This window comes from Convolutriloba macropyga, chromosome 4 (assembly GCF_964194025.1).
Source record: "Convolutriloba macropyga chromosome 4, txConMacr16.3, whole genome shotgun sequence".
Lineage (NCBI taxonomy): Eukaryota > Metazoa > Xenacoelomorpha > Acoela > Convolutidae > Convolutriloba > Convolutriloba macropyga.
In genome coordinates this window covers 33,572,930-33,596,900 of record NC_134471.1, presented here as the reverse complement: position 1 = coordinate 33,596,900, position 23,971 = coordinate 33,572,930, and the positions used below count along the sequence as shown (strand labels likewise).

At 35.1% G+C, this 23,971-nt stretch overlaps 1 protein-coding gene and 1 pseudogene across 2 annotated transcripts in view; one reads left to right on the top strand and one right to left on the bottom strand.

Moving 5' to 3' along the window:
* Positions 1 to 23,971, top strand: part of LOC142337630 (uncharacterized) — a 448,376-nt gene that overhangs the window by 312,472 nt on the left and 111,933 nt on the right. For both annotated transcript variants that reach the window (XM_075387006.1, XM_075387005.1), the window contains exons 3-8: positions 6,753 to 6,956; positions 7,328 to 7,416; positions 8,058 to 8,178; positions 8,413 to 8,487; positions 9,613 to 9,789; positions 10,040 to 10,122. In XM_075387006.1, coding sequence (XP_075243121.1) covers positions 6,753 to 6,956; positions 7,328 to 7,416; positions 8,058 to 8,178; positions 8,413 to 8,487; positions 9,613 to 9,789; positions 10,040 to 10,122 — 749 coding nt within the window. The remainder of the gene's footprint in view (positions 1 to 6,752; positions 6,957 to 7,327; positions 7,417 to 8,057; positions 8,179 to 8,412; positions 8,488 to 9,612; positions 9,790 to 10,039; positions 10,123 to 23,971) is intronic.
* Positions 15,248 to 23,951, bottom strand: LOC142337936 (uncharacterized; annotated as a pseudogene).

The following is a 23,971-nucleotide window of genomic DNA, read 5'->3' as shown; positions in this document are numbered from 1 at the left end:
AACCAAACTAGATGCATATAAAGGCTACGTTTTACTCAGTATCAACCTTTTGCTCCCAAGCAAATACGCAAGACCTAGAGAAATTTGTTTTTAAATTTTTTTCTTTGCGCATACTACTCAAGGCGATTCTTATTAACAGTTAGATGCCCAATTAGGAAATCTAGAAGAAAACAATCAATTTTGGAAAATGAAATTAAAAAGAGAAACGAGATTAACACATAAAGCCCAGTTATAGGCGTTCGCTGTTTGAACTTTGTAATATTCAGTCTTTGATAGCAGGTGCAATTCGTTCTGCTACTGACACTTATCCTTTATTGATACCAATTCCTGTACTGATACTAATTACCTTCTCATTAAGAGACTTATCGTACCCAACTGCGATATCCAATCGACATAGCGCGCAATTTGTCCTTTTATGTAAATAAAACATTTGTTTTCCTGATTGTGTTTCAATCCCAATTGCGGTAATGGGAACCAATGGCGGCTGTTTTTTGGCAATATGTTTTCTTATCCAGAGTTAGTACGTTTTCCATCGGTTTTTGCAACTAGAAGATTAATTGTAATGTTCTTCGTCAGTGACTTGTTTGGGTCTTTCCCATTATAGCCCCCCCATGAAATTATAGCCCCCCCATTATGGTATTATTACTATGTTTGGGGGGGGGGCTATAGGTTATCTGACCACTAAGCTGGGGGGGGGGGGGGGGGGGTGGCTATAATCAGAAAGATCCCTTTTTTTTAGTGTATGCGCCAGTGACTTTACTTTTTTCATCTTCTATGCCATTCTTTGGCCGGACTGTTGTTTTTTTTTCAGCTATCTATCGCTCTCTAACCCTCTATCGCTTGAGCTGTTTAAGTTGTCTTTCCCTCTTCACTAACTGGAAAAACTCTTAAAGCCAAAGGGCATTAAGTTTCTGACAAGCCGGTTCACTAAAGCTGTTGATTAAGCTGAACTTGAGGTCTGTAAAGGAATTTTGGGACTACTCTTTCTCTCTGCCTCCCCCAACCCTACCTTTCTGCGACCCCCTCCGTCCCGTTCTGCAATGCGGAGGGGCATAATCTTAAGCTGGCTGCAATCAAACAGGCCAACCCTGCGCCTGTTATTCTAAAGCAGTTCGTCCAAAAGAAGCCGGTGTATGTTAACAAACTGCATCTTCAGTGAAGATGTTGGTCAAATTTGTTCGTTATTAATTGCTCTCAAACGATGTTTGTAGCAATTATATTAATCCTGTCGGGTCGGTCTTTTGTATGCGATTTTTTGCTTGACCAATTTTTTGATTGACGCACTTGAATTTTTACCTCAAAAACGAGATAACAGGTAGCGCCTAGCGGGCATTAAGTGCTCTTAGAGCCTTTCAGCTCTGTTTCAGCGCAAACAGTTTTGAAGACTTATATTTATAGTGTGAAGAGCGGTCTTAGAGGTTGAAGACCCCAACACTGTTGACCCCCCTCCCCCAGTATTGCCCCCCCCATCGCGCTGTTGTTCCCCCACCCGACTGTCCCTCCATCACAAAACATTTCAACATCGCGAATTTTAACATTTTTTTTGACAAAACTTGCATTTTTTTAAAAATTTTATTTGCCATTTATTGTCATTACTCTAATTTTTCCCAGGGGGCGAAAAACCTCCTTAGGGTTTGTTAATACATTTCTGAAAAATTTTTATTGGCCATGGAATAGTTTTCAACTTTTTAGTATCACAAATTTGTGGCGTGATAGCCGAGAGGTAAGGTGTGTGATTCACACGCCAATGATTGAGAGTTCAATCCCCTGACTCCGGGAAGCTGTCTGTGTAAGGATGAGCTCTTACTTAACCTTAGTTTCAGGATGACCATAGCCTGACCAATGTTGGCTGCAATGATAGTATCACGTGAAAGCTTCAGACGCAAAAAAAGTGTCCATCACAAATTATTATTATTTTCATAAATTTTATCGATTTTTTGAAATCGCAAATTTTTTTGAAGCTTTTCTTTTGAAGTTTTTCTGAATTTTTTTGTCGTTTTTTAAGGTCTACCCAACCCCAAGAGCCAAGGAGCATCCTCTAGGGTTTGATAATAGGTTACTGTAAATTTTCTAGATGTAATGAAATGTTTTTCAAGATATAAACGTCACAAACTTTAGCATTTTTTTTGACAAAATTTTTTTAGTTATTTTTTTAATTTATTGTCAGTATTCAAGGTTTTCAGCCTCAGGGTTCAGACGACCTCCTTAAGCGCTTGATAATAGGCTGCTGCATAATTTTTGAGCGTAATGGAGGTTTCAGCTTTTTAACATCACGAAGTTTAGCAAATTTTTGATATTACTTGCAATTTTTTTTTAATTTTTTAAAATTTATTGTCATTATCTAATTTTTTCCAGCCTCAGGAACCAGGAAACTTATACGGTTTGGTGATAGGTTACTAAAAAATTCGTTTGGGTCATAGAATAGTTTTCAACTTTTTATTATAACAAATTTTATCGGTTTTTTTGATAAAAAGTGGCTATTTTTTCAAGTTGTTTTGAAAATTTTTTCTCATTTTTATAGGTTTATCCGGCCTCAAGAGCCAAGGAACCTCCTCTAGGCTTTGGTAATAGGGTACTGCATAGTTTATAGATTTAATGGAATGTTTTTCAAGATTTTAATTTCACGAATTCAAGCAATTTTTTTTAAATAATCTTTTGCAATTTAAGTTTTTTTATTTTAATTGATTTTTTAATTTTTTTTTCGCGCAGCAGGGACCCAGGGACCTCCTTTCAGGTTTGATAGTAAACTGCTGCATAGTTTCTAGCGTTAATGGAATGGCTATCTTTATTTTAATGACTCGAGTTGTAGCAATTTTTTGATAAAATTTAATTTAATTAAAATTTTCGAAAAATTAGTATCTTGTTCCAAGTTTATGGATCTTTATGAGCCAGTGAAACTGTTTAAGGCTTGAAATAGGGATATTGGATAGTCTCTTGAGACAATGGAATGGCTCTAGAGGTTTTAATATCACAAATTTTGGCAAGATTTTGTCAAAATTTGCAATTTTAAAATTTTTTGAATACTTTTGGTCCTTTTCTTAGTTTAACGATCATTACTGGCCAGCGAAGCTTTTTAAGGCTTGCAGATGAGTTCAATGACAAAAATCCAGAGAAAAAAATGTTTATGAACATTTTCTTCACTGCGAAATGTGGAAAGTTTTCTTTTGAATTTTGCACTTTGTTTTTTTTTTATATGATTTAATTACTAACAAGACTAGAAAACTTGATGTTGTAGAGTCGAACATCATCATGGAAAATATTCCTAGCTCTCTCTCTCTCTGTGTGTGTGTGTGTTGGTTGAGGTTTTGTTCTCTATCTCGCTCACGTTTTATCTCGCACTCTCTATCTCTATCTCTCCTTAACTGTTTTGCTGATGCCGCACTGCAGCGGCTGTTATGTGGCGTGATGTCATCGTCTTTTACCCTAACCTCACGCACCTTCAATCAAGTTAAAGCTAACCTCACTGAACAATGGCTAGGTGGTGACGAAGCCAACTGCTCGGTTGTCATTTGAAAGCACTTCTCCCGACGTTAGCCGGTTATGTTTTTTTTTCTCTCATTGAGTTTGGAATCTGCTCAAAATTTTCTGCTGCTTGTGGTTGTGGAGTATTTTCAAATGTGAATCTTGCTCTCCTTATTGCTTTAATTGTGGTATCATTGGCTTATGTAAAAATAAGTTTCTTTAAAATCTGATTGGGCATTTTTTTGGTTGTTTGACTCAATTTAAAGCTGATTAATTGCTCTCGGACGAAGTTTGAAGTAATTACTGTAAACTTGTGTGTCTTGTTTTAATAATAGCCGCCGTCAGCCTCTCAACGGCTATTATTTAAGTTCCCTCCTTTTTTAACCCGCTTTACCTTTTGACCACGTTTTTGTTTTACATAAGTCACTGTTTCATCTGAATGGATTTTAAATTCTTTCTTGCATTGATTTACGCAGTTTAATTAATACTGTCAAAAGAGCAAATTCTAAAGACGGGATAAATCCCGGTCATTAAGTCATTGAATTAGGCTATCAAAATTCAATCGAGTAGTTGCTAGCTTACATTGGTATTAAGCTTATTAGCTTTCAGTTTTGAAGCTGAATTAAGTATAGTTTTAGAATCTACCTAAAACGGCACGTCAAATTAGAACACTTTTTGACGCTGAAGTAAAAACAAAAAAAAATCAGTTAATTTTTTATTCAATTTTTTTTTCGTTTTCTGTTTCAATCCCGATGTGCATCAAGGGCGTCAACGACGGCTATTTCCGGCAATCTGCCGGCTATGTTGCAAATTTTTTGCCTGACGCTCTTTTCTTGGATGTCTTTTGGACTTCTTAAGTGACTTTTCACACTTTAGCTCTTCGTTTTTGATGGCTCTAAAATGCTCTCGTTCTGAAATCGAGGTCGTTACTTAAAGGAATTGTTAGCCAAAGTGAATCAAAACCTTCGTAGCTGAAATGTCAAGCTACCAACGTGCAGATCCGGGTTTGAACACTGGTACGGAGGTTTTCTTGCACCCATAAAACCTAAGTTACAATCCCTCTTCATTTAATTGCCCCCGTCTGTCGTGCAAGACCAATTTATGCCACTTAAGTCTGTGTATGTTTTCTGCCTTGCCAATTGAGATGAAGCTACAAGAATTGTGGTCTTTTTCTCGGTTTTTAATGTGCTGAACGAAAATATATGCGGTCATTTTGCCTTTTTGTTTGACAAAGATTTTTTAAAATCCTTTGTGAAGCCATTTATATTTGATCAAATTGTAATTTTTTTGCAAATATAAGCGTTTCCTCACTGTTCACAGTAATTTTGTTAATCTCAAATCTGTTCTAATTTTTTATTTGCCTTTTTTGCTGCGATTGTAGGTGAATATTTTCTTGATGTCAAGAATTCATGTTTGGCTGTTTTCGTCGCTTTCTTTGCCTTATCAACATTAAAGATATTTTATGCAATTGTTTCCTGTATTGTTAATAGCCACTATCAGCCTCTCAACGGCTATTATTTTGGAGCTTTCCTCTTTGTGACTCTAGGAGGAGTATTGGAGGTGTCTTTTTTAAATTCAATGTTGGAGCGTTTTTTGGAGCAGAAACTGAAACGCTTTCCTACCGCTTTTTTCGAGATTTATTTAAAAATTTCTGCTAGCGAGCCCAATTTTTTGTTCATTTCCGGTTTTTTCAAGCAATTTTTTTATGATTTTTGTTTATTTGGGAGTTGATAGCGGTCTTGTATTTATTTGTTTTGTGTATTATTGTGTTTATTGATTTGGTTTTTATGGAATTTTTTTGCAATGTTCGTTTTTTGTTGTTTTAATACCGTAAGAAAGATTTGAAGAGACGCTTGTTACTTGCAAAGTTTTTAGATACTCAAAGCTGACAGTTTTCTTTTTATGCGCCATTCTTTTTGTTTAGAAATGACAAAAAATCCTGAAATTTTAAACTGTTTTTCATATTTCTAATTTTGCAGGTTTTTGTTTTTTGTATAATCTCAGACAAGTTTTCAGGCCTATTAGACTTGACTTATGTTTGCGAGCTTTTTAATACCCCTATTTGCCTAAATGGTTTTTTTCTTTGGCTTTATGTGCCCTTGTAATGTAAAAAATTTTGTTACCTTTTTCCGCCTTTCTTGAATTGACTTCAGTTTTTTTTAAAAAAAATTCTCATGAGTGGTTTATGTAGGAATTAGTTTTTGAAGGAGTTGCTTTGTCTGGTTCCTTCGAGTAATTTCTGGACTTTTCGGGCTATGTTTTTAAAAATTGGCTTAACTTTTCGTTTTACCTTACGCTTTTCGTTTTACATAAGTGGCGACTTTTACGTTTGACTGCCGACGTACCTGTTTGCGGTTTCAACTGAATGGATTTCCAATTCTTGCTCTAATTGAAGTGAGCAATTTAATGAACACGATGAATGTCAAAGGAGCAAAATAAAAAAAACGTGATAAACCGATAAAGCGCGGTCATTAGTGTTAAGCGTAATAGCCTCAAGTTTAGAAGCTCAGTTAAGTATAATTGTTGAATCTAACTAAAACTTTACACCAAATTAGAACACTTTTTGATATTTAAAATCAAATTCTGTCAATTTTTATCTATTTCAATCCGGATGTGCGTCAACGGCGGCTATTCTCGGGCAATTTATGGGCTATGTTTGAGTATTGCCTGGATGGAGCTGCTTGTTTGTTTCCCAATGATCAAGTTTCTGCTGAACATAAGCTATTTTTGTCAGTGATTATCAGAATTATAAGATGTTGGATCGTTCTGTGACTCCAGCGAAGGTGGCTCTCTCAATTTTTAGTTCTCTGTTGTTTTCAATAGATTTTATTTTGTTTCACATAATAGTCTGCTGAGAAAAAAATACCCACAGCTTAAATCCTTCTTTGCAAAATTGAGCTCAGTGAGTGAGCTGCATTTTGAGTTATTTATTCTCATGGTCAAAACTTATTGGACTTAATTGGGGTCTGTTATTTTTTGTCCATTAATTAATTTTTTTCACTATGAGTGACTTTGGTGCATTAATTTTGTTCATGAAATTTTTGTTTTTAAGGTTTTGAGTCGCTGAACTTATTTACCCTCGCTTATTGGCAGCACTTTAATAAATGGATAGCACGTTTATAAATGTCAAATTCAGTGTTTTTCGTTAATTTTAACTAACTAAGCGGTCTCTCTTAGGAACCCGAAAGTAATTGAATATGCAAATAACGCCACTAACCTGTCATAAACCTAAAGTTAAATAAATGCTCCTGGTATTAGGATCATTTTTGACGCTAAATGTCGATACTTAGGAGTTTTGGAGGTTCACGAGGTTGCGCTACCTAAACATATCGGAGAATGGGATTCGTCAGTTGTCTTCTCAGATCACCAGTTTTGTCCTCCTAACTCACTTGGACATATCACACAATGAGATCAGAGTTTTGCCCGAAGAGATCCACCAGCTGGTGAACCTCACCTATCTAGACATCAGTCGCAACTCTCTTCTTGACGGACAGGTACTGTCCGTGTCCTTTTTGTAATTGTAAAAGAATTAAATTATGTAGGATAGTTTAAATAATGTAGGATAATATAAACATTGGATTAATAATATAGCATGTTAGAAAAAGCAGAATTCACATCAGCATCTCAAAGAGAAAAGAGGACAAAAACAAACGTATTTGTTCGAATATAGAATACCGAACTGCTTCTATACGTTTGAAGGCAGATGATTGTCTTTTTAAGACAGATGAGTTGCCTATTTCTATAATATGATTATCTTAATTGATGCATATAAGACATTCAATAAATTAATTACTCTATTAGGATTGGTAGGATGAAGGTCGATACTGGAGCAGAAGATATTTAACACACGTGATCATTGTTGCAGGCACCCGAGGGACTATGGAAGCTCCGGAGTCTGACCAAGTTGCTGATGAACGATGTGTGCCTTCTGGAGATACCGGAGAGTGTATCAGGGTAATTAGTTCACTGCATCTGACTATCTTTTGTTCATCTGACATGCAAGCATTTACCAAGCTATTTGAAAACTTGTAATGTAGAAATCGACATTTTTCGTCTTTATCCATGGCGGAACGTGTGTTCCATATATAGCATTAAATGCTGAATCGTATCAATTTCCCGTATTTGAGGGGCATGGTGAAAGAGGGCAGATTTTGTTGACAGGGCATATTATTTCTCGAATTCCCAGAGACGACATATTAAGCTTCAATAGTTATTTCTTGGTCCCGTATGGTATATTTTGCTGCAAGTCAGTAAACTTTCTGTGACCCTCTCTTTCCTGTCCCGCAACGCACTGTGGCTGGGCCTAATCTTAAGCTAGCTTCAAGCAAACAAGCCAGCCCCGCGCCTGTTATTCTGAAGCAGTTCGTCCAAAGGAAGCCGGTGTATGTTAAAAAACTGCATCTTCAGTAATGATTTAGTTGGCCAGATTTCTTGGTTATCTTATTTCTCCCAATTAATCTGATTTTTGCTTCTCAAAATTTTTACTGCTTCTGGTTGTGGAGTATGTTCAGGTGTAACTCTCTCTCTCTCTCAAATGTTTATGATTTCTAAAATTGGTAGCAATAATATGAGAAATAAAATTTACGTTATTTCAGGTTGAACAAATTGGAGCGTCTGGAGCTGAGAGACAATTTTCTCAAGACTCTTCCAATGGGCATTGGTGCTCTGACTCGACTGCGACTGTTGGACCTGGGAGGAAACGATCTGTACGAGCTGGTTAGTTCTGAATCAATTAATCTCTGTCAAAGCAACTCATGGAAATGTGAACGAGTTGTGTATTAAAATTCTCTTCGTAGAATATAATGATTTGGGCTATCATTCCAAAAACCTCTCAACTATCAAAAGAGCTCTTACTGAAATTTCAATGCGGAAAAATGTTATGGTGCTATCAATTTGTCGAAATTGCCCGTTGAAATGTTAAGCTTTCATAAGTTTATGCTTGTTTTTCAGCCTTACGAAATTGGAGACCTGACCTCTTTGAAAGACATGTATCTGGATGATAACGTCTTGGTGGAGTTACCAAAGGTATGTTGCTCCTCCAAGAGTAATTTTAGCTTCGTTTAATACTGTACAATAAAACTAATTGCAGCGCAGAAGATTTAGTAAACTCTTCTTTTGAAAAGGGGCATGGTGGCCATTGTTTTATAATGCAAATCTGGTCAGAGAAGTATTTTAATTTCAATTTCAAAAGTTTTCAGCTGCCTGAGTTCCTTGTCTAACAAAATCATGCCTGATTCACATTAAAATCCTAGAAGTCCGGAAAATTCAAGACTGCGAGAATCAGCTGCAAAGTTAGAAAAATATGGAGATCAACACTTGCTTTTTTTTTTTAAAATAGCCGCATGCGATAGCAGACACTCACAAATTTTTGCAAAGAGGTTGGAATTTTTTTATCCCTTATTGTTAGATTATATCATACATGTCTCTTACACTGTTTACTTTACCACATTTTAAATTGAATTAATCAATCTCCGATAAATTGTTGGGAAAATAACCCAAAACGTAATTTAAGCAGAGCTGGACCGGAACGAACACCATTAAATTTTTGCAAGCTGATCATCATTTTGTGGAAATATGCAAAATTGGCCTTGTGAAATCATATTTTGCAAATATTTGCAAACTTGGCGTTATCGTGTAAAAATATGCAAATAGTTGCAAATATGGCATTAGTTTTGGACTTGGGTTTTTACCTGTTTTAATGCTCATTGGTCTTAGTACTAATTCCTTTATCATCTCAATTAGGGGCAGAGTTAGGAATAACTACAAAATGCAATAAAAAAGACGCTTAATTTGTCCTCTATTTGTAAGAAATAGCGAATAACCTTTTTCTGTCTCTCCTATACTCGTTTCAATAATAATTGTTGTAATGGGAAGTACGACTTTTTAGGTCAATTTGCCGTTTACTCAGCTGTTTTGTCGAGACAGATAGAGATCCTAGTCAAATCATGGCGTCAAATATGACTTTCGAGAAGTCGTGCTAAAATAGCGAATTATAAGACGTTAGTACTGTAGTAGTTGTGAAGCAGAATAGAGGAAAATGTGCTCGAGATAGTCGGAAAGCTTCTCATACAATTGTTCAAGCGCCAACTTTCATGATTCTTAGGTCCCAATTCCCTTTTCTTAACAGTTGAATAGTTGTTTGCATTTTAGACAATGGGAGACTTGAGCAGTCTGGAGAGCCTTGACGTGACCAAGAATGAGCTGGAATACCTACCGGACCAACTGGGCAGTCTGTCCAAACTGAGTGAATTGTTATTAGACTGCAACATCCTTGAAATTCTACCGCCTTCTCTATTCTCTCACTTGAAACAGCTGAACAGATTAAAGGTACTTCTTAATTGTAGCGTGTATGTATGGCTAGGAACTTATATCCTTCCACGAGATGGCTGTGGACATTATATCATGTGTAGCTACAGTTTTGTATTATAGGTTATTTTTGTAAAACACCAAATTTAGTATCTGTTCAAAGACATCAACTTAAAACTATAAAAGTACGCCAATTTCATAACACGTTACCATTGCAATTGATATTGCAAATGGTTGACTTTTTAGGTCAAGAAAAGTTGTTTGTTGACAGGTTACAGAGAACATGCTGGGCTCTATTCCTCCCTCCTGGTCCCATTGTGTCTCTCTCACCGAAATTTTCTTCACCTCTAACAGGTTCATTTTCATCTCAATCCTTAATTTATACTACACATTTAGGATTTTCGGTGTTTTCACGACTGAAGGGAAGAGAAATATAATCCCGAAGAAGAGTATTGGAGAAGTCTTTTTTCAAATCAATTTTATTGGATGAATTTTGAAGTAAAATGAAACGAGTGAAAAAATTTAGTTTTTTGAGCGCTGAACAAATTTGAAGAGAGGATTGAAAAGAGTGTTTTTGTTCATACTGCTGTTTTCGAGACAGCGAGAATTTGAGGCGTTAAACAAAATCTAGCGAGCGGTTATTTAATCAGGTCTATCTTTCTAAATCACTTTTGTCCAGTTTTTTTGGTTAAAAGGGGTTGATATGGTATTTTGATTATAGATGCGATGCGAAGCTGTAAGCTGAGCGGAGCTAAATTGCGGTGCTCTTGGTTTTTTTTACAATTCAAAGAATTTGAATTGTATTGAGGCGCTGTCTTTTTTTTAAGATCTGTTCACACATTTTCATGATTTTTGAAGTCAAAATGGAGTGGTGATTTTGGTCACGCCGAAACAGAAAGTGGAGCGAAAAAGGGAGTGGTTTTGCGGCGTAAATTTTTTCTGCTCTAGTTTTGAAGTAGAGTGAGAAACCGGTGTTTGCTATCTCGCTAGTGGTTTTTTGTTCACACGCGGCAATCTCACTTTGGTTTTTACTGTTTTTTCGATTTTTTGGTTCGGATTTTTTCTAAATGGTTTTTGCAATCCATTCATAGTTCATTCCAGGTCTAGTTTTTTGTTTAGTCAATGAAATTTCTTTGAATTGTGCGTCAGGACCTGCTAAGTTTTTTTACAATTCAAAGAATTTGAATTGTATTGGGGCGCTGTCTTTTTTATAGCTGCAAAGCTGTAAGCTGAGCGTAGCTATATTGCGGTGCTCTTGGTTTTTTTTGTTTGTCGTCTGACGCTCTTTTTTTTGTATTACATTTGTTCACACAGCAAAGCTGAAAAAGTCAAATTTTCTGAATGACTTCTTCCTCTCACTAAAGGTTTTACCTGCGTGACGTCATTTCTCACTCTCTCTAGTAAAAAGTTTTCTGCGTGCTTAGATTTTGATCATACGTGACTTACCTCACTCAATAAAATGACTTTTGCACTTTAAAACTTAAGTTTAATTTGAATTAAATTAAGGTCAAAGGAACTCATATGTGTAATGGAGGTCCCTGATAGCAAGGCTTCTGCGGAATGAGTCTTAACCAGCTTTATCATTTTATCGTTGAATGTTTTTAACATAACTTTTTGAGCGGCGTCGATTTTTTTCAACTTAGATCTGTATCTGTTTCTATCTCTATTATACGGCAAGAAAGTCTATTCTTTCGCAGCTATTCCGGCAATCTGTCGGCTATATTTAACTTTACGGTTGTTTTGATAGTGTTTTATAAAATTCTGGTAATTGATATTTTATGCTAATCTGGGGAATTTTCTGCTATACTGCTGAATGGAGGCGAAAATTATCAATTTTTGTAATTACCAATAATTGTAATATTTGAAATTCGTTATTACTTTTTTAGTTCAGGTTGTTTTGAGCTTTTTTTTCATAGACTTCGAACATCTTTTGATTCCCATGAGTGTGTTCAGTTGTTAGTTTTTTGAAGGGGTCGTTTTGTGGGCACAGCAGCTCTTCGAGTTGTTTCTGGAATCCTTCAGGATATGCTTTTTGAAATCTGTTCACACTTTTTTCGACCTTTTTTGTCAAATTGGAGTAGTGATTTTAATGACGCTGGAGTAATACGTGGAGCGAAAAGTGATTGCGGCCTTTTTAAAGTGAAGTGAGGTGTTTCGTCGGGAAAACTCGAAATGTCGGATTTTTTGACAACCCCTGTTTTAATTGCTCTCAAACAAAGTTAGTACCAATTATCTTAGTCTTCTGGTGCGATTTTTCATCAGACACGTTTGACTTTTCGAGTGTGTGCGGAAATGAGTAACACTAGTCCAATTTAGTTAAAATTGGAAGAAAAATTTTGCCTTTCCCGCGGCTGCAGTATTTAATAATGGCCACGTAATGAGCAAATTGTTTTTCATTTGCGGCAATTGAACAAATTTGTGAATTTCTGTATTCTTATTTTTTTTTCAGTTCTTTTGTTGTTCTGTTACTTGGTCGCGTAATTGATAAGTCGCGTTAAATGATAGGTCCTTTGAACTGAAATCTGATTGTTTTGACGAGTTTGACATTACTTGTTCTAAATTAAAATAGTGATTTCGCCCCCGTTTGTACTTCTTTGTTCTGCCGCGTAGTCTCATTTATGACAGGTATCTGGGACCCCTAGTTTTTCATATTTTATTTTATTTAATCGCGGTTTTTATCTAACAGTTCTTCACGACCTTGACTCGAAAGTGCTTTTTGAAAATTGTTTGATTTTTTGGATGTAGCAAGTTCTGGTAGTTGTTTTTTTCTGTTCTCTCGTTTAATCCCCGTGAGGACAGGTACGTATAATCTCTAATGAGTCGTAATATGGTCAATTTAAGTGTTTTTGTAACTTTTTCTCGACTTGGGCAGCACTTGTTTTCAAAAAGTTTTAAATATTTTCTGGATTTAGCCTGTTTTGGCAGTGCCTGGTCTCATACGTTCTGTAGTGATTCATATTTCAAATTTTCAAGTTATTCTGTTGATATTTTACGTTTTTAACGATTGAAGCTGTTCTCAAGTAGTAATCAATTTTTTTACATTTTGCCGGCGTTTGAAGAATTAGACTTTGTTCTGTAGGTTGTATCAGTAATCTTTCGAAATTATGATTGTCTTTGTATTTCTGTTTCTGTTTACAATGTGTCAGTATTATTCCCACTCTAACATGTATAATTATAGCATTTCTGTTAGCACCACTCCGCTTTTATCAGTTGTTACAAAATGATTTTAGCCTTTTTCTTAGGTTTCTACTTTTTTGTTTTCAATTGGTTTTATTTATAATGCAGCACTTAAGATTTTACTTGGAATGCATTTGAAAAATTTTGACTGAATTTTGGTTTGTGCAAAATTTCTTGCAGCCTCGGTTTAATTATTAGACGAGTTTTTGTCTTTGAGTGTTATTCTCTTTCCTTCGTAGTCAAATTGAAAATTATTTTCTTGACTCAAACTTAGTTTTTTTTGTTCAGTTTCTACGAATATTATCTGCCTTATTTTCCCCAATGTGTCTTTTGGTCCGATGAGTTAATTGCAAATTTCTAAGTTTCCAAAATAATTTTCATAATTTATTTCCTGAAAATAGTTCTCTCTAACAATAATAACTACTAACTTTTGCACTATCAGGGTTTCAGTAAGTTTTTTTCAAGTCGCTTCAGGACTTCCTTCGGTTATGTTTTTGTTTCGTATGACGCTCTTTTTTTATTTCACTTTTGTTCACATAGCAAAGCTGAAGTCCTGAATGGCTTCTTCCTTTCACTCAAGACATTTGCGTGCGTGACTTCATTTCTCTTTCACTGTCAAATGCTTTTAGGTCATTTGCGTGATTGGATTTCGATCATGCGTAGCTTACCTCACTCAAGAAAATGAATTCTGCATTTGTAGCAGTCTTTTTAGTTCTGTGGTCTTTTTTATGCATTTTTTAGCTTGACCGATTTTTTGTCTGACCCATTTGACGTCCTCAGAGACGGGATAATCAGGTGGCACTCTGAGGGCATTAAGTGACCGAATAGCTCTCTTAAAGCCTTAATCCTTACTAGTCTAAGTGTGCGCTTCATCGAAACTGTGAGGAGACAATTTGTGAAGTCTGTCTTTCTTTTCTGTCATAAGTTTCGATCTTTTTTTTCATGCTTATGTCTTTTTTTCTTTTTTGTCTTTTCTCTTCTATCTTGATTGTGTTTTCTTTTTTCTGACTTTCGTTTTTCTTTCCTCGTTCGTTTCTCTTTAGTTTCTCGTTCTTTTCTGTTTCCTTTATCTCTTCCCCTTCGTTTGTCTTGCTTTTCTCTCTGTCGTTTCTGTCTTTCGTTTCTTTTTTTCCTGTGTCTCTTTTTTTTCTGTTCTTCTTTCCTTCTCTTTTTGGTCTCTTTTTTTTCTGTCCGTTTTTTCTCTCTTTTCTCTCTATTCTCATTATTTTCTCTTTTTTCTGTGTTTTCTGCCTTCCTACTCACTTCTTATTCTTTCCTTTCTCTCTTTCGTCCCTTTCTCTGTCTTTTCTTTTATCTCCTGCTTTTCTCTCATCGAAACTGTGAGAGGACAACTTGTGAAGGTGTGAAGGGCGTTTCTTAGTCTTAACAGTTTGACCCCCCTCTTATAAGTGTGAATAAACCTTTTGAATTTGAAATGGGACAAGAATTGCCAAAGAAAGACTTAATAAACGAAAAGCCATAAAGGTCCATGTATGAATAGCCGCGGATGCAAAAATAGGTCCGAAAAGCTGCCAGTGACTGAAAAAATGCCTGTGCCGATATAGTCAACGACCGAAAATCTGCTGATGCAACAATTGGTCAATGAGTGAAAACCTGCTATTAAGGAAATGAGTCGATTTCCGAAAAATTTATTACTTGAAAATAGTCCATGAACGGCATGTGCTTGCAGCAGAGATATTGACAGAATGAAGATTATCTAAGTAAAGGTCAATTACCAAAAATGGTCCGTATAAAACTGTTTAATTTAGCTTGATATTAACGCGGTAGGGACAAGTTCTTGTGTAACATTTTTAAATTCTCCTCAACATAGTTTGTTGCAATTTTTTAACCGGAACTCTTTTGTTTTTTGCTCTTTCATTCTTCTCTCTTTATTTTCTCTTTCGTTTCTCTACTTTGGTTATCTTTCTTCTCTCTTTTTGTTTTTTTTCCTGTCTGTTTTCTTTGGTTGTCTTTCTCTCTTGCTTTTCTCCTTCCTTTCTGTCTTTCTTTTCGATTTTTTTGTCTTTTCTTTTCCTTCTTTTTGCTCTTTCTTTTCTCTTTCCGTTGTGTTCTTTCCGGCTTTCTTTCGGCTTTTTTGGGTTCTTTCATTTCTCCTTCATTTTTTTCTGTCTTTTCTCTCTTGCGTTTCTCTCTTTTCTGTTTTTTCTCTCCCCTTTCTCTCTTGCTTTTTTCTCTGTATTTCTTTTGTATTTTTTTTATTCTGTTCTCTTTCTCTTCTCTGTCTTTTCTCTTTTTTTCTGTTCTTTTTTTTGCCTTTCATCTCTTTCGTTCTACTTTTTGTTTATCTATTTCGTTTTTCTGTTGTTTCTCGTTCTTTTCTCTTTCCTTTTCCCCTCTTCTCTATTTCTGTCTTTCTTGATTTTCTATTCATTTTGTCTCTTGCTTTTCTCTCTGTCGTTTCTGTCTTTTGTTTCTGTTTTTCGTTTTTCTCTTTTTTTCTGTTCTTCTTTTCTGCCTTTGTTCTCGTTTTTCTTTTTTTCTCTTTCTTCGCTTTTTTCTGTCTTTTTTTCATTCGTTCCTCCCTTTCTTTTTTCTTTATTTTCTCTGCTTCTTTTGTTCTTTTTCTTCTGCCTTTCTGCTCTCTCCTTCTTTCTTTTCTCTCTTTTGTTTCTGTTCTGTTCAATTTTTTGGTTTTCTCAATTGCTTTTTATCTCTTTGGTTGCTCGCGTTAGTTTCTTCTTATCTCTTTGCTTTCTGTTTTTGTTTTCCTCTTGCTCTTCTCTTCTGACTTCCTTTTCTCTTTTTTTTGCTTTTCTCTCTGTCTTGTCTCTTTTTTTTATCTTTCTTTTCTTTGTCTTGTTCTTTTTCTTCTGTCTTTCTTTTCTCTTTCTATTCTGTCGTTTTTCTCTCTGTTTCTCTGTACTTCATTTTTGTCTGTTTTTCTCTGTTGTCTGTCTTTATTTTCTGTCATAAGTTTCGGTCTTTCTTTTCTCATTCTTATGTCTTTTGTTTTTGTCTTTTCTCTTTCTTCTATCTTGCTTGTGTGTTCTTTTTTCTGCCTTTTATTTTTCTTTCCTCTTTCGTTTCTCTCTTTAGTTTCTCGTTCTTTTCTGTTTCCTTTATCTCCTCCCATTCGTTTTTTTCTCTCTGTCGTTTCTGTCTTTCGTTTCTTTTTTTTTCTTCTGTCTCTCTTTTTTTTTCTGTTCTTTCCTTCTCTTTATGGACTCTATTTTGTTTTTTCTTCTGCCTTCCTACTCACTTCTTATTCTTTCTTTTCTCTCTTTTGTCCCTCTCTCTGTTTTTTTCTTTTATCTCCTGCTTTTCTCTCATCGAAACTGTGAGGAGACAATTTGTGAAGGTGTGAAGGGCGGTTCTTAGTCTACATTAACTACTTCTATATGGGTAGCTTTTTAATTAGTATCAAAGGTGCGATTTGAAAAATAGTATTTTTTTAAATAACAGAGTCAATTTTTATAGCCATCTTTTTATGGATTGAATTGTCTTATTCGAAGAAGACCTTTAAGAAATCTATATATTATTTCGGTGTCGACATAAAAGGCACCATGTTTAAGCTCCTAATCTTCACATGTTTTAACGGCCCTTAAACAAGGTTTTCTGAGAAAACGACTGGCAGCAGTCGGGTTTGAACCTGGTTCTACGGGATGAGGAGGAGGAGCGCAATGAGTTGAGCTACGGAGCAGGGGAGGCAAATAGTTTATCGGGATTTTTGTCCACTAGCGTCTCACCCGTTTCTCCTTTCTCCAATTCCCCCCTTTTTTCATACTTTTTCGTGCTCCGTCTTTACTGTCGCTATCTATCTATATCTATCTCTATATATTAAACGTAATTCGAATGCCTAAGCCGCCAGCTCCTTATTTTCACAAGTTTTAAGGCCTGTTAAGGATGCAGCACAGCGTTCTGCATGCATTTTGAAAAAGGTCAATGACCTAAAAGTTGCCATTGCCAAAGAAAGACTTAATGACCGAAAAGCCATAAAGGTCCATATATGAATAGCCGCGGATGCAAAATTAGGTCATTGACCGAAAAGCTGCCAGCGACCGAAAAAATGCCTGTGCGGAAAGTCAACGACCGGAAATATGCTGATGCAACAATAGGTCAATGACTGAAAACCTGCTATTAAGGAAATGAGTCGATTTCCGAAAAATTTATTACTTGAAAATAGTCCATGAACGACATGTGCTTGCAGCAGAGATATTGATTGATATTGAGTCATTGACAGAATGAAGATTATCTAAGTAAAGGTCAATTACCAAAAATGGTCTGTATAAAACAGTTTAATTTAGCTTGATATTAATGCGGTAGGGACCATTTCTTGTGTAACGTTTTTAAATTCTCAACATAGTTTGTTGCGATTTTTTAACCGGAACTTTTTTGTTTTTTGCTCTTTCGTTCTCTCGTTTTTCTCTCTTTATTTTCTCTTTCGTTTCTCTACATTGGTTATCTTTCTTTTCTCTTTTTGTCTTTTTTCTTTGCTTTTCATTCTCGCTTTCTTCCTTCCTTTCTGTCTTTCTTTTTGTTTTTTTTGTCTTTTACTTTCTTTTCCTTCTTTTTGCTCTTTCTTTTCTCTTTCCGTTGTGTGCTTTCTGGCTTTCTTTCGGCTTTTTTGGGTTCTTTCATTTCTCTTTCATTTTTGTTTTCTGTCTTTTCTCTTTCTTTTCTGTATTTTCTGTCCCCCTTTCTCTCTTGCTTTTTCTTCTGTAATTCTTTTGTCTTTTTTTCTGTTCTCTTTATCTTCTCTTTCTTTTCTCTTTTTCTTTTCTGTTCTTTTTTCTGCCTTTCATCTCTTTCGTTGCACTTTTTGTTTATCTCTTTCGTTTTTCTTTTGTTTCTGGTTCTTTTCTCTTTCCTTCCCCCTCTTCTCTTTTTCTGGCTTTTCTTTCTGATTTTCTTTTCATTTTCTCGCTTGCTTTTATCTCTGTCGTTTCTGTCTTTTGTTTCTGTTTTTCGTTTTTCTCTTTCTCTTTTTTCTGTTCTTCTTTTCTGCCTTTGTTCTCGTTTTTGTTTTTTCCCTTTCTTCGCTTTTTTCTGTCTTTTTTTTTCTCATTCGTTCCTCCCTTTCTTTCTTTTTTTCTGCTTCTTTTGTTCTTTTTTTCTGCCTTTCTGCTCTCTCCTTCTTTCTTTTCTCTCTTTTCTGTTCTGTTCATTTTTCTGGTTTTTTCTCAATTGCTTTTTATCTCTTTGGTTTCTGGCGTTAGTTTTTTCTTATCTCTTTCCTTTCTGTTTTTCTTTTCCTCTTGCTCTTCTCTTCTGACTTCCTTTTCTCTCTTTTTGCTTTTCCCTCTGTCTTGTCTCTTTCTATTATCTTTCTTTTCTGTCTTGTTCTTTTTCTTCCGTCTTTCTTTTCTCTCATTCTTTTCCGTCGTTTTTCTCTCCTTTTCTCTTCTCTGTACTTCATTTTTGTCTGTTTTTCTCTCTTGTCTGTCTTTCTTTTCTGTCATAAGTTTCGATCTTTTTTTATGCTTATGTCTTTTTATATCTTGCTTGTGTGTTCTTTTTTCTGACTTTCGTTTTTCTTTCCTCGTTCGTTTCTCTCTTTAGTTTCTCGTTCTTTTCTGTTTCCTTTATCTCCTCCCCTTCGTTTGTCTTGCTTTTCTCTCTGTCGTTTCTGTCTTTCGTTTCTTTTTTTCTTTTGTCTCTTTTTTTTCTGTTCTTCTTTCCTTCTCTTTTTGGTCTCTTTTTTTTCTGTCCGTTTTTTCTCTCTTTTCTCTCTATTCTCATTATTTTCTCTTTTTTCTGTGTTTTCTGCCTTCCTACTCACTTCTTATTCTTTCCTTTGTATTCTTTCCTTTCTTTTGTATTTTTTTTATTCTGTTCTCTTTCTCTTCTGTCTTTTCGCTTTTTTTCTGTTCTTTTTTTTGCCTTTCATCTCTTTCGTTCTACTTTTTGTTTATCTATTTCGTTTTTCTGTTGTTTCTCGTTCTTTTCTCTTTCCTTTTCCCCTCTTCTCTATTTCTGTCTTTCTTGATTTTCTATTCATTTTGTCTCTTGCTTTTCTCTCTGTCGTTTCTGTCTTTTGTTTCTGTTTTTCGTTTTTCTCTTTTTTTCTGTTCTTCTTTTCTGCCTTTGTTCTCGTTTTTCTTTTCTCTTTCTTCGCTTTTTTCTGTCTTTTTTTCTCATTCGTTCCTCCCTTTCTTTTTTCTTTATTTTCTCTGCTTCTTTTGTTCTTTTTCTTCTGCCTTTCTGCTCTCTCCTTCTTTCTTTTCTCTCTTTTGTTTCTGTTCTGTTCAATTTTTTGGTTTTCTCAATTGCTTTTTATCTCTTTGGTTGCTCGCGTTAGTTTCTTCTTATCTCTTTGCTTTCTGTTTTTGTTTTCCTCTTGCTCTTCTCTTCTGACTTCCTTTTCTCTTTTTTTTGCTTTTCTCTCTGTCTTGTCTCTTTCTTTTTTCTTTCTTTTCTCTGTCTTGTTCTTTTTCTTCTGTCTTTCTTTTCTCTTTCTATTCTGTCGTTTTTCTCTCTGTTTCTCTGTACTTCATTTTTGTCTGTTTTTCTCTGTTGTCTGTCTTTATTTTCTGTCATAAGTTTCGGTCTTTCTTTTCTCATTCTTATGTCTTTTGTTTTTGTCTTTTCTCTTTCTTCTATCTTGCTTGTGTGTTCTTTTTTCTGCCTTTTATTTTTCTTTCCTCTTTCGTTTCTCTCTTTAGTTTCTCGTTCTTTTCTGTTTCCTTTATCTCCTCCCATTCGTTTTTTTCTCTCTGTCGTTTCTGTCTTTCGTTTCTTTTTTTCTTTTGTCTCTCTTTTTTTTCTGTTCTTTCCTTCTCTTTATGGACTCTTTTTTTCTGTCCGTTTTTTCTCTCTTTTCTCTTTCTATTCTAATTATTTTCTCTATTTTGTTTTTTCTTCTGCCTTCCTACTCACTTCTTATTCTTTCTTTTCTCTCTTTTGTCCCTCTCTCTGTTTTTTTCTTTTATCTCCTGCTTTTCTCTCATCGAAACTGTGAGGAGACAATTTGTGAAGGTGTGAAGGGCGGTTCTTTGTCTTAACAGTTTGACCCCCCTCTGGTAAGTGTGAATAAACCTTCTGAATTTGAAATGGGACAAGTCCAATTTAAAATATTTTAGCGGAGACTTCTAGATCCGTTCAGCTACATTAACTACTTCTATATGAGTAGCTTTTTAGTTAGTATCAAAGGTGCGATTTGAAAAATAGTATTTTTTAAATAAGAGTCAATTTTGATAGCCATCTTTTTGTGGATTGAATTGTCTTATTCGAAGAAGACCTTTAAGAAATCTATACATTAATTCAGTGTCGACATAAAATGCACCATGTTTCAGCTCCTAATCTTCTTATCTTTTAACGGCCCCTAAACATGGTTTTCTGAGAAAACGACTGGCAACAGTCGGGTTTGAACCTGGGTCTACGGGTTGAGGAGCGGGAGCGCAATGAGAGAGGCGCGTAGTTTATCGGGATTTTTGTCCTCTAGCGTCTCACCCGTTTCTCCTTTCTCCAATTCCCCCCCTTTTTTCACACTTTCGTGCTCCATGTCTTCACTGTCGCTATCTATCTATATCTATCTCTATATATTAAACATAATTCGAATGCCTGTACCGCCAGCTCCTAATTTGCACAAGTTTTAAGGCCTGTTAAGGATGCAGCACAGCGTTTTGCATGCATTTTGAAAAATATCGATGACCTAAATGTTGCCATTGCCAAAGAAAGACTTAATGACCGAAAATCCATAAAGGTCCATGTATGAATAGCCGTGGATGCAAAATTAGGTCATTGACCGAAATGCTGCCAGTGACCGAAAAAATGCCTGTGCCGAAGGTCAACGACCAAAAATCTGCTGATGCAACAATAGGTCAGTGACTGAAAACCTGCTATTAAGGAAATGAGTCAATTTCCGAAAAATTTATTACTTGAAAATAGTCCATGAACGACATGTGCTTGCAGCAGAGATATTGATTGATCTTGAGTCATTGACAGAATGAAGATTATCTAAGTAAAGGTCAATTACCAAAAATGGTCTGTATAAAACAGTTTAATTTAGCTTGATATTAATGCGGTAGGGACCATTTCTTGTGTAACGTTTTTAAATTCTCAACATAGTTTGTTGCGATTTTTTAACCGGAACTTTTTTGTTTTTTGCTCTTTCGTTCTCTCGTTTTTCTCTTCATTTTCTCTTTTGCTTCTCTACTTTGGTTATCTTTCTTTTCTCTCTTTTTGTCTTTTTTCCTGTCTTTTTTCTCTCTTGCTTTTCTCCTTCCTTTCTGTCTTTCTTTTCGTTTTTTTGTCTTTTACTTTCTTTTCCTTCTTTTTGCTCTTTCTTTTCTTTTTCTGTTGTGTGCTTTCTGGCTTTCTGTCGGCTTTTTTGGGTTCTTTCATTTCTCTTTCATTTTTATTTTCTGTCTTTTCTCTCTTGCGTTTCTCTTTCTTTTCTGTATTTTCTCTCCCCCTTTCTCTCTTGCTTTTTTCTCTTCTGTATTTCTTTTGTCTTTTTTTATTCTGTTCTCTTTCTCTTCTCCGTCTTTTCTCTTTTTTTCTGTTCTTTTTTTTGCCTTTCATCTCTTTCGTTCTACTTTTTGTTTATCTATTTCGTTTTTCTTTTGTTTCTCGTTCTTTTCTCTTTCCTTTCGCCCTCTTCTCTTTTGCTGTCTTTTCTTTCTTGATTTTCTTTTCATTTTCTTTCGTGCTTTTCTCTGTCGTTTCTGTCTTTCGTTTCTGTTTTTCGTTTTTCTCTTTCTCTTTTTTCTGTTCTTCTTTTCTGCCTTTGTTCTCGTTTTTGTTTTTTCCCTTTCTTCGCTTTTTTCTGTCTTTTTTTTTCTCATTCGTTCCTCCCTTTCTTTCTTTTTTTCTGCTTCTTTTGTTCTTTTTTTCTGCCTTTCTGCTCTCTCCTTCTTTCTTTTCTCTCTTTTCTGTTCTGTTCATTTTTCTGGTTTTTTCTCAATTGCTTTTTATCTCTTTGGTTGCTCGCGTTAGTTTCTTCTTATCTCTTTGCTTTCTGTTTTTGTTTTCCTCTTGCTCTTCTCTTCTGACTTCCTTTTCTCTTTTTTTTTGCTTTTCTCTCTGTCTTGTCTCTTTTTTTTATCTTTCTTTTCTTTGTCTTGTTCTTTTTCTTCTGTCTTTCTTTTCTCTTTCTATTCTGTCGTTTTTCTCTCTGTTTCTCTGTACTTCATTTTTGTCTGTTTTTCTCTGTTGTCTGTCTTTATTTTCTGTCATAAGTTTCGGTCTTTCTTTTCTCATTCTTATGTCTTTTGTTTTTGTCTTTTCTCTTTCTTCTATCTTGCTTGTGTGTTCTTTTTTCTGCCTTTCGTTTCTCTTTCCTCTTTCGTTTCTCTCTTTAGTTTCTCGTTTTTTTTCCGTTTCCTTTATCTCCTCCCTTTCGTTTGTCTTGCTTTTCTCTCTGTCGTTTTTGTCTTTCGTTTCTTTTTTTTCTTTTGTCTCTTTTTTTCTGTTCTTCTTTCCTTCTCTTTTTGGTCTTTTTTTTCTGTCCGTTTTTCTCTTTTCTCTTTCTATTCTCATTATTTTCTATTTTTTTCTGTTTTTTTCTGCCTTACTACTCACTTCTTATTCTTTTTTTTCTCTCTTTTGTCCCTCTCTCTATTTTTTTCTTTTATCCTGCTTTTCTCCTTTTCTTTGCTGTCTTTTTTTTCTGTTCTTTTTTCTGCCTTTCTTTCTCATTCGGTTTTCTCTTACGTTTCTCCCTTTAGCTTCCTTTTCTTTTCTATTTCCTTTCTGTTTTTCTTTCTCTTGCTTTTCGCTTCCTTTTTTCTTCTTTCCTTTTCTTTCATGCTTTTTCTCTTTATTTTCTCATTCTATTTTCTTTCTCTCTCTCTCTCTCTTCTATTTTTTTCTTCTCCCTTTCTTTGCTGTCTGTTTTTTGTCGTTTTCTCTCTTTTTCTTTCATTTCTGTCTTTTTACTCCTTTTTTCTGTTTTCTTTTCTTTGCTGTCATTATTTTCTGTCTTTTCTCATTGTTGTCTTTTTAATCTTTCCTATCTTTGTTCTCTCTTGCTTTTGTGCTCTGTTTTCTACCTTTCTTTTTCTTTCTTTCTTTTCTATTTCGTTTCTTTCTTTCGTTTCCTTTTCTCTCCTCTTTGTCTTGTTTTTTTCTCTTGCTTTTCTTTTTCTTTTCCGGCGTTCTATTTGATCTTGCTTTTCTTTTTTTCTCTCTGTTGTCTTTTTCGTTTCTGCCTTTCGTCTCTCGATTTTTTTTTCTTTCGCTTCCTTTTTCTCTTTTCTCTCTTGCTTTGCTTTTTTCGCTTCTTTTTCTCTCTCATTTGTCTTTTTTTGCCTGTTTTGCCTTCTTTCACCTCTTGTTTTTCTATATCTCTCTTGATTTTCTATCTTACTTCTCTCTTGTTTTTCTTATTCTTTTTTTGCTTTTCTCTTTTTTTGGCTGTTTCGTTTCTGCCTTTCGTCTCTCGATCTCTTTCTCTTTCGCTTCCTTTTCTTTCTTTTCTCAGATTTCTCATTTGCTTCTTTTCTCGCATTTCTCTCTCTTCTCTCGGTTTGCTTTTTTCGCTTCTTTTTTTTCTCGTTTGTCTTTTTTTGCCTTTTCTCTTTCGTTTCTCTGTCTCTTCTCTCTGTGCTCTGTCTTTTGCTGTCTTTTCTCTCCTTTTCTCTTTCTTTTCTGTCTTGGTTATCTCTTTCCTTGTTTTTTTTTTCTTTTCTCTCTTTCTCTTTCTTTTTATTTTCTCTTTCCCTGTTTTTTTTTGCATTTCTTTTCCTCTTTATTTTTTTGTCCTTCTTTTGTCCCTTTCTTTTCTCTTTTGTCTCTTTCTGGTCTCTCTTTCTGTCTTTTCTCTCCGTTTCTTATTTCTTTTCTCTCTTTTCTCTTTTGGGTGTTTAAGCTCCTCATTTTTGCATCTTCTAACGGTCCTCAAATATGCAGCTTAACGTATTACATGCGTTACGCTATGCCAACATGAAGTTCATTATCTGACAGTCTTAGCGCTGCTTAAATTTGCGAGATTGCAAAGCCAAATAAGTCGTTAAACAAAGAATTGTTGTTATTTGGGGGTAATATACTAAACCAAACACATCGGTAACGTAACGTTATACCTGTGGCTGTTGAACGAGGGGCATGGGCTCCAGTACGAGGTGGT